The sequence below is a fragment of the Dipteris shenzhenensis genome, chromosome 11 (assembly GCF_047967505.1).
Source record: "Dipteris shenzhenensis isolate YYH24624 ecotype China chromosome 11, Dip_SZ_1.0, whole genome shotgun sequence".
NCBI classification, from domain to species: Eukaryota; Viridiplantae; Streptophyta; class Polypodiopsida; order Gleicheniales; family Dipteridaceae; genus Dipteris; species Dipteris shenzhenensis.
This window is the reverse complement of record NC_141606.1, coordinates 30,272,836-30,286,711: the sequence shown is the minus strand read 5'-3', so window position 1 is coordinate 30,286,711 and position 13,876 is coordinate 30,272,836. Positions and strand designations below refer to the sequence as shown.

The 13,876-nt window shown below is 45.6% G+C and overlaps 1 protein-coding gene across 1 annotated transcript in view; it reads right to left on the bottom strand.

Annotated features, from left to right (window-relative positions):
- The window catches only part of AUG4 (HAUS augmin-like complex subunit), a 38,627-nt gene extending 30,942 nt beyond the window's left edge, over positions 1-7,685 (bottom strand). The window contains exons 1-4 of the mRNA XM_087381458.1: positions 7,207-7,685; positions 7,066-7,113; positions 6,852-6,977; positions 4,235-4,573 (exon numbers count right to left, since the gene is read on the bottom strand). Of these exons, the coding sequence (XP_087237584.1) occupies positions 4,235-4,573; positions 6,852-6,977; positions 7,066-7,113; positions 7,207-7,347 (654 nt within the window). The 5' untranslated portion in view covers positions 7,348-7,685. The remainder of the gene's footprint in view (positions 1-4,234; positions 4,574-6,851; positions 6,978-7,065; positions 7,114-7,206) is intronic.
- Between the last annotated feature and the right edge of the window lie 6,191 nt (positions 7,686-13,876).

Here is a 13,876-nt window from a genome sequence, read left to right as displayed (position 1 = left end):
AATGAAAAAGGAAAGAAAAGAGCGACAAGGTGAGGCGAGGCGGAGGAGAGAGAATGAGAGGGCAGCAAGGAAAGTAGAGGGGAGGAGAGGAAGGAGGGAGAGGAGGAGGAGGATTGAAGAGAAGGGAGGAGGGCAGGAGGGGCGGGAGAAGAGGAGGAGGAGGGGGGAGGCAGAGTGGCGAGGGGGGTGCGCTGACGTGAGGAGGGCAGAAGGACGAGAGGAAGTGCGGGGCGGCAAGGAGGGGGAATGGGAGGCAAGGAGGCGGAAGGAGGGGTGGAGTGGGGAAGAAGACAAGGCGGGGGGCAGAGCAAGGGGCAGCGCGGGGGCGAGGGAGAAGGTAGGGCGAGGGAGAACCGAGGGGAGGAGGGGGCGGCGCGGGGGCGGAGCAAGGGGCGGCATGGGGGTGAGGGAGAAGGCAGGGTGGGGGAGAAGGCAAGGCGGGGGAGCAGCGAGGGGAGGAGGCACGGGGCTGAGGCAAGGCCGGAGGCAAAGGTGGAGCGAGGAGGACAGGGCAGAGTGGAGAGCGAGGAGGGGTGAGGCGGAGCGAGGGCGAGGGCGAGGGCGAGGCAGGGAGGAGGGGGCAAAGGGCAAAGCAGCCAGGAGCCGCGGGCAGCCTACAGGCCGCCGCGAGCAACAGGGGGGAGCGGATTGAATTTTTAGCTCCAAAACTTACTCTTTAACGAAAAAGTTGAGTGGTTGCACTTACAATTGTATTTCGTGAAATTTGGAGTAGACCGGGTGAGTGGAGTAACCTTTGGTGTGAGGAGGCAGTTCTCATGCTAGCCTGCATAGTGGCCAACATCTATTTGTGCTGGAGTAACATGGCTTCCCGGTCAAGTTGGTGTTGCTTCTCGACTTGGGCCATCTCGTCACGCTGAAGGCCGCCTTCCGTTTGCGCTCCTTGCACATTAGCAAGAGCAGTTTTTCAAAGTTGAGAGTCCCTTGCCTTCTTCAGGTTTTTCCTCCTCTGTAGTTTTTTTTTCTTCGAGCTAATTTTGTGTTTCCTCCAGCTGCTTGTCTTTTTCACCCAATTGCCATGAAGTTTCTTTCAGCTGGGCCAAAAGGAGTTCGTTCTATTCCATGATCTTCTCTAACATCGCTTGAGTGCTAGGCAGAAGCGTACTTTCTTTGCAATTGAAATTTTGCTCGTCTTCTCTCTGCTGCTCCATGATGGTGGTCTGTGTGTCCTTTCCGGATCTCAACAAGACCATGCACTCACAGTAGTCAAGCTGGATCACAAACTGAAGCTCTCATACCAATGTAACTGTTGAGATTCAGCATCTCCAGGCGTGGCCAGCCGACCAGCCCCCATGCAGCAAGGGGGGCCAGAGGGGGTAGGCTGGCCGACCAGCTGGTCGGCCCAGTTGGCCTGACCGACCAGGCTGGTCGGTCCAGCCAAACTGGCCGACTCCCCCCCTTGGCCTGCCCTATAAAAGGGCCTCCTTCCCTTCATTTCCTTCATCACTTCTTGCAGCTCCTCAAGGCTCCAGCATACAGCCTGCTCCTGACCATCCCCTCAGAGCCCCCTCTCAGCTGCTCAGTTGGCTGCCCACACTCCCACAGCAGATCTTGCCTCTTCAGGGCTCTTGCCTCCCCGCTCCAGGCCTCTACAGTTCCCTTGTTCCAAGGTTCCTGCCTCTTCACCCAGGCTCCTTCAGCCTCCTCTTCTCTAGGCTCTTGCCTCCTCAGTTCAGGCTCCTCTAGCCTCTTCACTCCAGGCCCCTGCCTCTTCGTTTCAGGCTTCTCCTGCCTCCGTGCTCTCAGGCTTCAGCTTTCTTGTGTTCCCCCCTTTTTTCTCTGCTTCAGTTCAGCCTCTCCTGCAGCTCCTGTTTTCTTATCTTATTCAAGATATCTTGTATTTCAGTTGCTGCCTTGGTTTAAGGGCTGATTTACAGCAGATCAGTGGTGGTACATTTTGTTATCTCTAGTGTTCTCTGTATGGCTCTATAATTTCAGTTTGTTTGCATCTTCCGCTGCCATTTTAATAGTAACATGCAACGGTTTAACGATCGTGTAATGAGCAGCAAGACCTTTAAACCTTTGTGCGAGGCGTATGCGTATGCACCAAAAGAGGGAGAGAGAAATTAAGGTTAGAGAGATGATGTGGACGACACCAAATTGGGTCCCTATACCCATAGAGGGCCCCCTTCACAAATAGGGAAGAATTAGCTCTATACTTGGAGAACTGCAAAAGATACAAATAACACTCCATCAGAGAGCACGGAATGCAACTTGAGGATGACCCTTCCACGTTAAGAGCTGACCCACGAATGCCTGAGAAGCAACCCAATCTCAACCAAGACCAATGCTGCCCACACTAAAGATGCTGGACCATTGTGCAAGGCTGAAGAGGCTTGTGATGTCCTCGTGCATGCAGCGGAGCTGCATGAGAGAGAGAGATGATCATAGGAACTATCTGCACTTTGTTGATGAAGCCAGTTGTCACCCTGCACCCAAGTGCAGGGGTGCATGTGACCCTAGAGCAGTGTGGCTTGGGAGAGCAGTTTATACTCGGCCTCTTTTGGGCAGCAACATTTTTAGAAGAGATCTATTTTGTTCATCCATCCTTGGTCCTCAAGTTTATGAACTACACTTGCTTCCACTTTTATGCATTCATGCATGTTGAGATCTTTCATGGCCAATGTTGCTCCATTGTGTGTCCACTTTACACTATGCTTTGCTTCAAGGAGTTCATGCTTGGCAAACTCATTGTTGCACTGTAACTATCATTTTTGAAGACTTGCTTTCTACTTTTCAGTGATCTCAATTCTCCTCACGTGATACTGTCAGAAAAGGTCAACGCAGTCCGATCACTGCAGCAAATTTATAAGGCATGCTAATCTCGTCTAGTTAGGATAACGCCACATCATGTAACTCGTATTATGCATGTACATGACAACACATCTGCAACTTTGACTTCATTTCCTCTTCGATATTAAATTTCCATGTGGAATTCTTGCATGAGTTTTGCTCACCTAGCTTGATGGCCACTCAAGTCCGGTTGTTCACATAGACCATGAGTCCTGTAGGCAATGTCTTCATGTCTTCAATGCATGACTACCAGCATACAACTCTTCTTCATAAGTTGGCCAATTTCTTTGAGAAGGAGCTTTGAAAGTTCCCTCTTGATTCAACACTGCTCTAAGGATCAACTACCTACATCGGGGTCCATCAACTATTGCCTTCTATATAGTGTGATCTTAACCATCATCAGATGTCATGTTCAATGTTTTGATTGAATTTCGTCATGGCATCTTCGACAGGTGTTAGGTGATCTCGGGCTGCACAAGGTTGATAAATTTAAAATTTTGCAGACCAGGAGAAAATTATCTTGCAGATGGGAGACAATATTCAATTTTCTCTGTAGATGCTTCTCAGAGCTCTTGGCATTACCTTTCAACCTTGTAGATCCGTCACTTCAAGTTGTTCTCGTTGGGTTTTCTGCAACCTCGGACTGTTTTCTCTAATTCATTTGTTGCCGCAATGCATTCCTCGGTTGCCAATAGTGGCCTCTTAATACTTTCCAAGTATATTGCATAAAGGTTTCTACGCCATGACGCCAAGGGTTGATACTAGTAGAGATCAAGCATTTAGATGCCACATCACCAGGTCCATATATATATACGTGTGTGTGTGTGTGTGTGTGTGTGTGGAGAGAGAGAGAGAGAGAGAGAGAGAGAGAGCCCTGGTTTTTTTAATGAAGAGAGCGTGCTCTATTAGTGTAGCAGCTGTATAGTCTTGTGTTACTGATGTCCTGGGTTTTGTTCACCTTTGTCTCTTCAAACCCCTCTCCCTCGTCTCTTTGGTTAACAAAAAGAGCTACCAACAATGCGACAAGATTATCAGATAGGTAGTCAGCTGTACACATTGCTGATTGACCAAAAAAAACTACACTCCATGAACTATTTGTTTCTTTAGATAAACAATTTATTTACGATCTAATCGTTTTTATGTTGTTTGCATATACCGTGTATCTTTTCCCAAAAACAGTAGCACGAAATTGATGTCAACTTTTAGACATGAAAAGTCTGACTTTGCTTATGGGTTGATAAATTCCCCAACAGGCGGCTTTAGAGATGGCAGTAAAGACCCACAACACATGTAATGCTTCATAGCCCACACAATAACTGTCAAATTCATTCCTAGTCCATTGCCAGAAGGTGAAGTACATATAAAAAACCTTTCTAGAAAAGTATTCTTCTTCTTTGCAGTACTCAAGGGAAAAGCACCATACCTCTGCAAATGGCACCTTAGCCAAATGAGTTTGGCGCAGCCAAGCAGGTGTGACACCCAAAAATCTGTTAACCACACCTCCTACACCAGCTTCTCCAGTTTCCAAGCTATTATTTGTGGCTGGAAAAGCACTACTGCTTAGGAGGCAGGTGCTATTGCTGGAACTTAGGTTGATGCTGGAACCAATTCTGCTTGAGGCTGTACTGTCGACAGAGGTACAAGACGCATTGCTCCATTTCTCCTCCTCCTCTGGAAGCTCACCATCTTTGGAGAGAAGAGGCAATCTCAGCCGTTGAGCTCCTTCGGCAATGACAAGGCGTTGCTCCAGAGCTTCGTACACCTGTAATACAGGTAGCATCGACACTTTTTGTAACTGCATGTACATCATTCTCAAAAAAAAGAAAAAGGAAATCCCTCACCAGCAACCAAAACTTCCACAAGGGCAAATAGGAAATTTTACCATAGACATAGAAGAAGATTAATCAGATAGAAAGCAAAAATGAGCAGAGACTTGGACCACAGCAGTGCAGTAGGGCTATCAATTGTCTGCACATTCAAAAGTGGTCATAAGAAACAACCACCATTGAGGGATGCATACCTCCTTGAAGGCTTCAGCTACTGCATAGGCGATGCACATTGCTGCACAGAGAAAAACACTCTGCAACATGTCTACTAATGGGTACACAGCACAGGATTCTTCCAACCGTGAAGATTTCCTAGACTGTTTTCTTCTTCTTGAAATGATTTGCTAAACCTAACATTTGATTATTAAAGAAAATTTATTGAGAGGGCCAAGCACCACCAATTGAGACATCTGGCCCGATGGTGCAAAATAAGACCGATTCCAATAGGATTCCTTTTACTTAGACCTGGCAATTACACATCAAGGAGTACCACACCTCCAAAACAAAAAAAGTTTATTGACCTCAACCTGAGCCGTCTAGCAAAGATAGATAGGGCACTTGACAATTACACACAATAAAAAATCAAAGGACATGGTCTCCTGCAAAGTGAGAAAAAGCAAGCTCCCACAACTACCCACCCTACAAACTACCAGCCATCACTTTTACAGTCGCAAAATTTGAAGCCGAACTGGAGCGGAGAGAGGTTCTTCTCTCAATATAATCTTGGGGCCCCAAGAGAAGGGATAGGAATCCTCAGAAGCAACTGCCTGCACTAAGACATAGCTTGGCTCCCCAAAAGGAGTCCCTTACAAGAGAGCCCAACCCCACCCCCGGCCCCCCCTTCCCTAAAATTCGAGCTTTACTTTGGTCCACTTTGTTAACACCCAAATGGGCCTAAACAGCTACAAACCTACTATCCTACCTCAAAGCTCTACTTCTTCAACAAAGAAGCCATCTTAATGTAGTAACTACCACAATCATAAAATTTACCCAAATTCCCCAATTAGTATCCATAAGTAATTTCAACACAACGATATTCAAACATGGATCTTCAACCAAAGCATTTATAGCATTTCCCTTAATGAAATGAGTACCTTTAATAGTTCTACTACTAGTTGGGCTAAGCAAAGTCACGCAACATATCAACACTGCAAATGGCAGTAAAATCCAAGCCTCATGCAACAAACTCTGGTATAACAACAAGGAATTGCTGCGTTCAAGTTACAGTAGCACACCTTTACCTATACATTTTACATGATCCTAGGTTATGTCTCACTTTTGGATCTTCGTCATGGATGTTCGACCAGTAAGTATCAATAAGGGCACAGGCAAACACTGAATGCTACAAAGACATTATCATATTGATGTCTCTCTAGGTCGAGAATCCCAGTTCTGTTCATACGCCAAGCATAGTAATGGGGAATGGTAGTATAAGGTTCTAAGGTACAGATTAAAGGTGTATCAGAGCGAGCTTCAGTGCACCCATAGCACTTCAGTCCTCATGGTGGAACGACAGCATGCATACTCCAAGCGTCATTTGGTCCCCCTTCTTATTATCACAGTCTCTTGCAAATTATCCACGCTTGTCACAGTAGAAACATTTGTGTGTTCCCCTTGTCTCCATTCTGTGAAGATTCCTCCCTGTCTGAAGATGCCCACATAAGCATAGATGAAGTACACACTGAGATCTAAAATATAATGAACAGGATAGGTAGGGCTCCAGATAGGTATGACATAATCTTTCGGAACAAAATCCAATTATTGAAGGAGAAACGACAGCATTACCAGTTGGATGTACAACAGGATAGCAAGCCAAGATGTATTACCACGCCCATAATGTGTGGATTGGTCAACTGCAGATGCAAGTCCAATGCTCCACAATAGGTGGAGTTATCAATGTAACAGATCTCACTCACAACATATGCACACAGGTATAGATGAAAAACACAATTAGATCTAGAATGTACGCATCAAGATATGCAAGCCAAAAAGTGCCAGCCATTGGAAAAGTATGTGATGAACGATGTGGATTATTTCATTGCTTCACCCTGGGGTGATTCGTTCTGTTGAGTGATCGTTAGACCTTAGGTCCTAGGACATTATGTCATTGGAGGGTGGTGACAGGTTTTATTGTGAGGGCAGAGCTATTGATTCACCGCTCCTTGTTATGTAGCTGTACATTTTGAAAATTTGATATCCAGGCTATTTAAATACCTCTGGAGAACCTCGCAGGCATAGCTGAGAAAATAATGCCTGTATGTCACGAATACCACCCGAATTGGCCACTGAAATCGTGTGTTGATATTCTTCAACAATGGCTGTAGCTTCGGCGTAGACGGCCTGCGCAGAGAGTATCCCGACCGTAATCATGACACATAACAGCACTTACGTTACGGTTTCTTTGTAATATGCAGGGGGCACAGCTTACCATTGCCTCTAAGTATCTCAGCCTCTCTCTACCCATCTCTTCTCTCGCCTGCGCAATTTTTTAATGGACAGTTTTAGGATTGCGCTTCATCACAAATTCGCAATATCAGGATCTGCGTGAAATGCTATAAATATGAAATACCAGAAGAAGGTCATAATAAGCAGATCTGGTAATAAGGGAGCCATCAGGAGCCAAACAATGGCGCTCGAGCTGCTCCAGCACATTGGCGAGGCCAGGACCAAGCGGCTGGCCGATGGGGGGGTTAAGGATAGGCTTCACCATGGCAATGCTTCTGCAGAAATGCGTCGGGGATGATTTTGGGTTCTGATTCGTCTTGCTCTTCGCGTCGAAATTATCGAAACTTTTACATGATGTGCGGTCGGTTACAGTCAGAACTCAAAGCCATTAGCTTCTGAATGTTTGTAGTGCTCCGTCTCTATTTTACTCCTGCTCCATAGCTCCATAGCTAAGAATCGACCATCGTTTTCATACATTACGTCGGCAGGTGCATTCCAATGACTGCTAATTTAGTCGATCTCAGTTTTCGAATGCAGCAAAATTCTGAGGCAACCGAAAGTGCTAGTCTCTCTTCCCGCCGAAGTATTAAAGGAGATTGCTTACAGACTAAGGCTGGGTTCACACGAACCGCGCCATGTCCCCCTACCAAGACACAGAAGCTCCCCCCCACGCAGGGCCAACTTCCCACCCAGGCGTGTTTCACATGTGGGCGGACCCCCATCCGGACATTCGCCTTAATCCAATAAAAAATTAGGATGCAGGTTTATAGCTTTCACATGCGGGCGGACACCGCTCTCCAAAAAAATGAGTTGGCGGCCCAACCACACCCAAGCGCAATCCAAATTTCGGGTGGCCTCCCTATGACGGCCAAGAACTTATCCACGGCTCAATGTCCATGTCCAATCAAAATGATGATGGCCCACCAGCCTGACACTCACAGTGCCTACCAATGAGCCAAGTTTATTTGGTGTCAAATTTTATTATTTTTTCAAAACTTGGGTGGACATCTATGAAGGGATCATGGACGAACGTTGTAAAGACAAGGGGGAGATGACTTTAAGGGGGTTCACCCGTCCGCACATGGGTGTGAAACCACCCTTAGTTTGTATCGGGCTCTTCCGCAATGTGTTTCGCACATCAAAGAGCTCCTCAGTGGAGATCGATGGGGCAAGAATTCTCAAAACTTGACCGTGAGCTATCTCTCTCTCCAGCTCTCAGCCCCCAAGCTCAAGAGTGCCGCCTGATGGTGTGAAGATCTCAGTTCACCCACCAGTCTCTCATTATCCATTGTCTTGGCCGCTGCTTGGTGCGAATCAGGCCCACACCCCTTATGTTTTTGTCTCAACTCACCTCTCTTGTAAGATGGGTTAGGGCTGCCTGATTTACTCCAATTGAGCCCACTCAAGGCAAGCTCTTATTGACTAGAGCACCCATGAGGTAATGGAGTTTTAGGCCGATTACACACCAAAACCCCACCCGCCCATGCCTCGATGGTTAAGTCCTTCTACTACGTGGTGATTTCAAGCCTCCCACGAAGTGTATATAGGTACATTAAACTTTTGAAGAATAAATACCCTGCCCAAGCGAGTCTTGCCACCTTGGGCGGCCAGAAAAACTGGTTGCTAAATGTCAACCTATGGCATCTTACACTTATTATCTTTGCTAGGTAGGCATGCAAATTGCCATTGTGTAATCAACCTTAGTTTGGTGAGCTAGGGGCTCAAGGCGATAGTGTGTAACTAGTCTTAGCTTGGTGAGCTATTCTTGCATGCCTGCATCTACCAGGGCCTCGGTATCTTCTCCGCTCCCATGAATAGAGGTGAAGGTGGTGCCAAATACATAATGTGTTAGCCATGAGATGTCTCGTAGGTTAAGTGCCACAAATGGAAAGCCAGCTCTCATGTTTATTGGCTTGTAGTTGTGGTAAGCCCTTACCCCAACATGCAACACATGCAAGATATTGAAGCAATTGACCACTTCCACAAGCACAATAAACACTCACTCTCTCGCCGTCTTCCTCTCAAGAGTGCTCCATAGCTTATGTACCTAGTTTGTGCTAGGGTATGGTGGACTCCAATCTTGCCAAAAGAAACCAATCTAACTGTTCAAAAAATACAAATGCTGGAAATTCCACACATCACTGCATGTTGACAACTGCATTCATTGGCTTGTCGTTCTGCTAAACCCTTACCCCAACAAACGATGAATACCCATGTGAGTCATTCAATCTAGTGTGTATTTGAGTAGTATCAAAGTTAGTTGTCAGTTAAGCTGTTAACTAGGTGCCGAGTGTTGGTTAGGCTATTAGCTAGGCCACTATTCTTGGATTATGTCTATGCATGTAAGAGTGGCTTATCTGCACTCAACCTTTCACGCATCCTGTGCATCTCTGCTTTAGTCATCACCCATTGCATTTCTTCATTCAATGGTTATGGACCTACTACTACTCTCTTGTTGATTACCTAGATCTTGCTGATCTAGCTTACTCTCCCGCTGATCACCTAGACTAAATATTTTCTTCACCTGAATATCATTTGTTCCTTCACCCTATTGTTCCTTCACCCTATTGAACTTCTATGTGCTCAAATGCTTGAAAGACCCAATTATGGGTTGTGGAAATGGAAGATGTTGGAAGAAAAGGCAATATGGACAACCGTTGCTGGAGATGAGATGGTCTACCCACAGACGAGCACCCTATCATGGAAGCTAGTAGTGGATCCTCCACCTAGGCACTCACATAGCACCCCCACTACTGAAGTCCAAGAGCGGATAGTCTACTTCGACAACCACACCTAGTCAAATGGACAACTAAGATTGTAGCCATGTATGCCTGAGCTCATGGCATTCCAAGCAAGGGAAAGCCAAGAAAAACTCATCATTTTTCTGAACTTAGGAGACATACCCACCGCTCAAGTGCAAGATTGTGACATGGTTCATGATGCCTGGGTCAACGTTTGCTTGGGTGTAGCCAATCACGGAACTATTTTTGGGGCCATTCTGGGACTACAACGCGATGCGCTCCTGGGTGAATAGTTGAATTTTGCGCACTCTCTTACTCTTGGGAAGATTATGTGGACCTTTGGTAGATCCTTTCATCACTATCCAATCATTTAAGCTGTAGGTGCAAGGGATCCACTCATCCAATGCATTTCTGGTGTTGTGGAAGACACAAGAGGTCGTAGCATTGTGTGGTCTTGTAGCCTTGCTCCTCACCATGCTTGCAGAGGTTGCAATAGCAAGAATGGGACTCCTCCACAGGGTAATGTAGCTCCAACAGAGGCACAAAAGAGGGAGAAGGAGAGGGACAAAGCAGTAGCAACAAATCACACAGCGCTATCTCTGGCCTACGCTGCCTGATCACTTATCATCGCACAGCCTTTTGCTACAGCTTTGCCACCTGTCACTAGGCGTGCACCCATATAGATCATTAAAATTGAACGTTGGCTTGGAGAGACCACCGCGCTGGTTCTTGGCGTAATTTTTAGACGCAATCTATCATTCTGAACACTACCGCAACGCTGTCTTTGGCCTGACCACCTGTCATCGTGTAGCCTTTTGCCGCATCTTTGTCCATAGCCCGTGCAAATTATAGGTTGGCTTGGAGAGACCATCGTGCTAGTTTTTGGTATAATAATGAGACACAATCTATCATTGTGAGCATCGCCTCAGTGCTCTGGCCTGACGACATGTCATCGTCCAGAATTCAAGGTTGTCTTGGAGAGACCATCGCACCGGTTCTTAGAGTTATAGCTCTGTTATCTATTTTTACGTATTACAGGAGGAGGTCTATGACGACCAGTGCGTTGGCAAACAGAAGGAGATCTATGAAAGCCACCACACTGGTTCTTTGAGTTATATATTTGTGTACCAAGGAAAATGTATTCCGTTGTGCAACCAAGCAAAATGCAATTGACAATATGGCCCTTGAGGGGTCCCCTTTAGGGGCAAGGGCCATATTGACATGCCATTTCTGTCCAGTGGCATCCTGGATATTGTATAATGCACGTCAATATGGCCCTTGCCCCTAGAGGGGACCCCTCAAGGGCCATATCGTCAATTGCATTTTCTAAAAGTTTAATTGTATTTTTATAGATGTATCTCCATGCAACCACAACAGGGGTCATTGGAGTTATTTTAGCGCTATTTTGGTCATAAACTAAGGAAATTGTAATCCTTCTTTCCTAGTATTTTAGTCCTTGTTGTAGTAAATATAAATGAGGGCAAAAGTTTAATTTCTTGAGTGAAAATTGAGCAAAAGAGATTACAATGTATATCTACGTCCAATAACAGGTTATATAAAAATTATTAACTTATACCGAGCAAAAATTGAATAGAGGATCTTAGATTTATAAAAACTCGGCAATTGCTAAGAGCCTTAAAAGCCAAAAGATTACTGGTAGCGGCTATAACCATTCAAATACAAATATAAAAGTTAACAACAGTGCATACTGAGAGCCTCAAATTGAACAAAAAGAGATTACATAAATGCCTTAGAGACCAAAACATTACATCCAGTGAGCCAAAAAATCGTTGAGAGCCCAAAAGATCGTTGAGAACCCAAAAGATTACATCCAGCCATTGCTGAGAGCCTCATCTAAGCAAGAGGGAATTAAATTTGTACAACTCAGTTTTCCACCAGTCTAGCTTGTAGCATTAAATTTTTTTAGGGAGCCAAAGGAGGATACGGTGGAGAGGCCGAAGACCATGCACATTGCCAAGACTCACATTGCGAGCCCCCCAGCAAGTCGAGAGTACTCTGCTCTGAAAATACTGAGGCCTTCATCAACATCTAGGGGGAACCCATATAGCATAGCCATAAAGAGGCCCTCTGTGAGCATGTCATCTAAGGTGATGACATTCAGATGTGTGGGGAATTGATGGTGGGAATGAAGGGTCTCCACTAGTGCTAGCATTATTGAAATCACCACAAATAAAAGCATGATGTCTCCAGGGATAGTGTTTCACATTCTCCCAAATCAACCCTCTAGCATAAGAGGGTTGAGGTGCATAAACCGGAGCAAATTCAAAAATTGCCCCTTGGATAAGACATTGCATAACAATCCATTTGCCCAATTGTCATTGAAAGTGACAACTAGCTCAAGGTCATGCTTTAACAAAAAAACACCAACAAAAAAAGAATGTTGTCGTGCATAAAAGATATCATGACTAGCAAAATGGCCTCGTCGGTTCTGCATAAGCATGCTGATTGTGCTCTTGCAGAGCTACTATATGTGGTTGTAATTGATAAATGTACCCCAAACAAGGTTCCATTTCCTTGCATCACATAAACCCTTAATATTGAAAGTCAAGCATTTTATTTGTGATTGCATATTTACATGTATGTACATTCCATGGCATTAAAAAAGAAGAGGTGAGTGCAACGCAATCACCTTATATGAGAAGGTAGATAACATTGGGATCACAGAGCATCGAGGGTGGTAGTAGGCATGCTGAAGATGAGTGGGTGAGCAGCAGATGAGTAGGGGAGTAGATGAGTGACGAGAGTTGGAGGAGGGAGCATGGAGCAAAGTAGAGCAGGGGCGAAAAAGAGTAAGAGGAGGGGTGTGGAGCAAAGTAGTAGATCACGTGGAGCAAAGTAGCAGAGCATGGGTGGATCAAAGCAACGTAGTAAAATGTCAAATGTCATAGATATTATATATATTATAAAGTTCAAGCCACTGTGGTGGCTGGAGCTCGGGGTTCCATCCATATTAATTGCACGTGGTGGAATCCTCCAGACGGGCTGGTAATCATGAAGAAGATGCCATGTGGTGCCACTCCGATGGCTGGTAATTAACTACCAGCCGGTGGAATCTTAGCCATGATAGACGTGGCTGATGAGAGCCACCACCACCGGGTAGTAATTCCCACAAAGGTAAATCATGAAGCTTTAATCACTCATTACCATGCACTCTAGTTTCCTCTGAGCATGCGAACCCAGTGACTGGTAATTTTTATTGCAATCGTAGTGATCATGCATGCTAAAGCTCGGTGGTGGGTGAGTGGTAGCATGGTGGAGTCGTAGCCACGACAGATGTGGCTAATGACAACCACCACCATCGGGTAATAGTTCCCACAAAAGTAAATCATGAAGCCTAATCACCTCTAATCCCTCATTACCATGCACTCTAGTACTCTCATGAGCATGCAAGCCCGGTGACTGGTAATTTACTGCACTCACAGTAATCATGCATGCAAGCCCGGTGGTGGTAATTGGAAGCTGAGTAATTGCGGGCCATTGTGGTGGCTGGTAATTAACTGCCATCTCGGTGGATCTTAGCTGCCACCATAGACATGGTTGGGAATATTAGATGCCACCACCTCTAATCATTCATTACCATGCAAGTCAGTACTACTGCCTTGAGTTATTCAAAATTCGGGCCAACCACCATGGTGGCTCTCACCTTGACAGTAGTCGAGTTACAACCACCACGGTGGCTCTTACCTTGATAGTGTAGTTGGGCTACAAACCGTTATTCCATTCCCTTAACTGTTTCGTCTTCTATCCCTCTCGAACGTTTCGTTCTCCCTTGCAATCTCAAGCCTCCACTATTCCATTTCCTTTACTACTTCATCTTCTATCCCTCTCGACCATTTCGTTCTCCCTTGCAATCAAGTTGCAAACTCAAGCCTCCACTATTCCATTTCCTTCATTGTTTCATCTTCTATCCCTCTCGACCATTTCTATCTCCCTTGCACTCTTCCTGCAACTTCTATCCCCTCTCATAATGGACCCTGCATAGTCTGGGAGCTCCTCACACAATCTTTCCTCCCCCTCTGTAGCACAATGCGA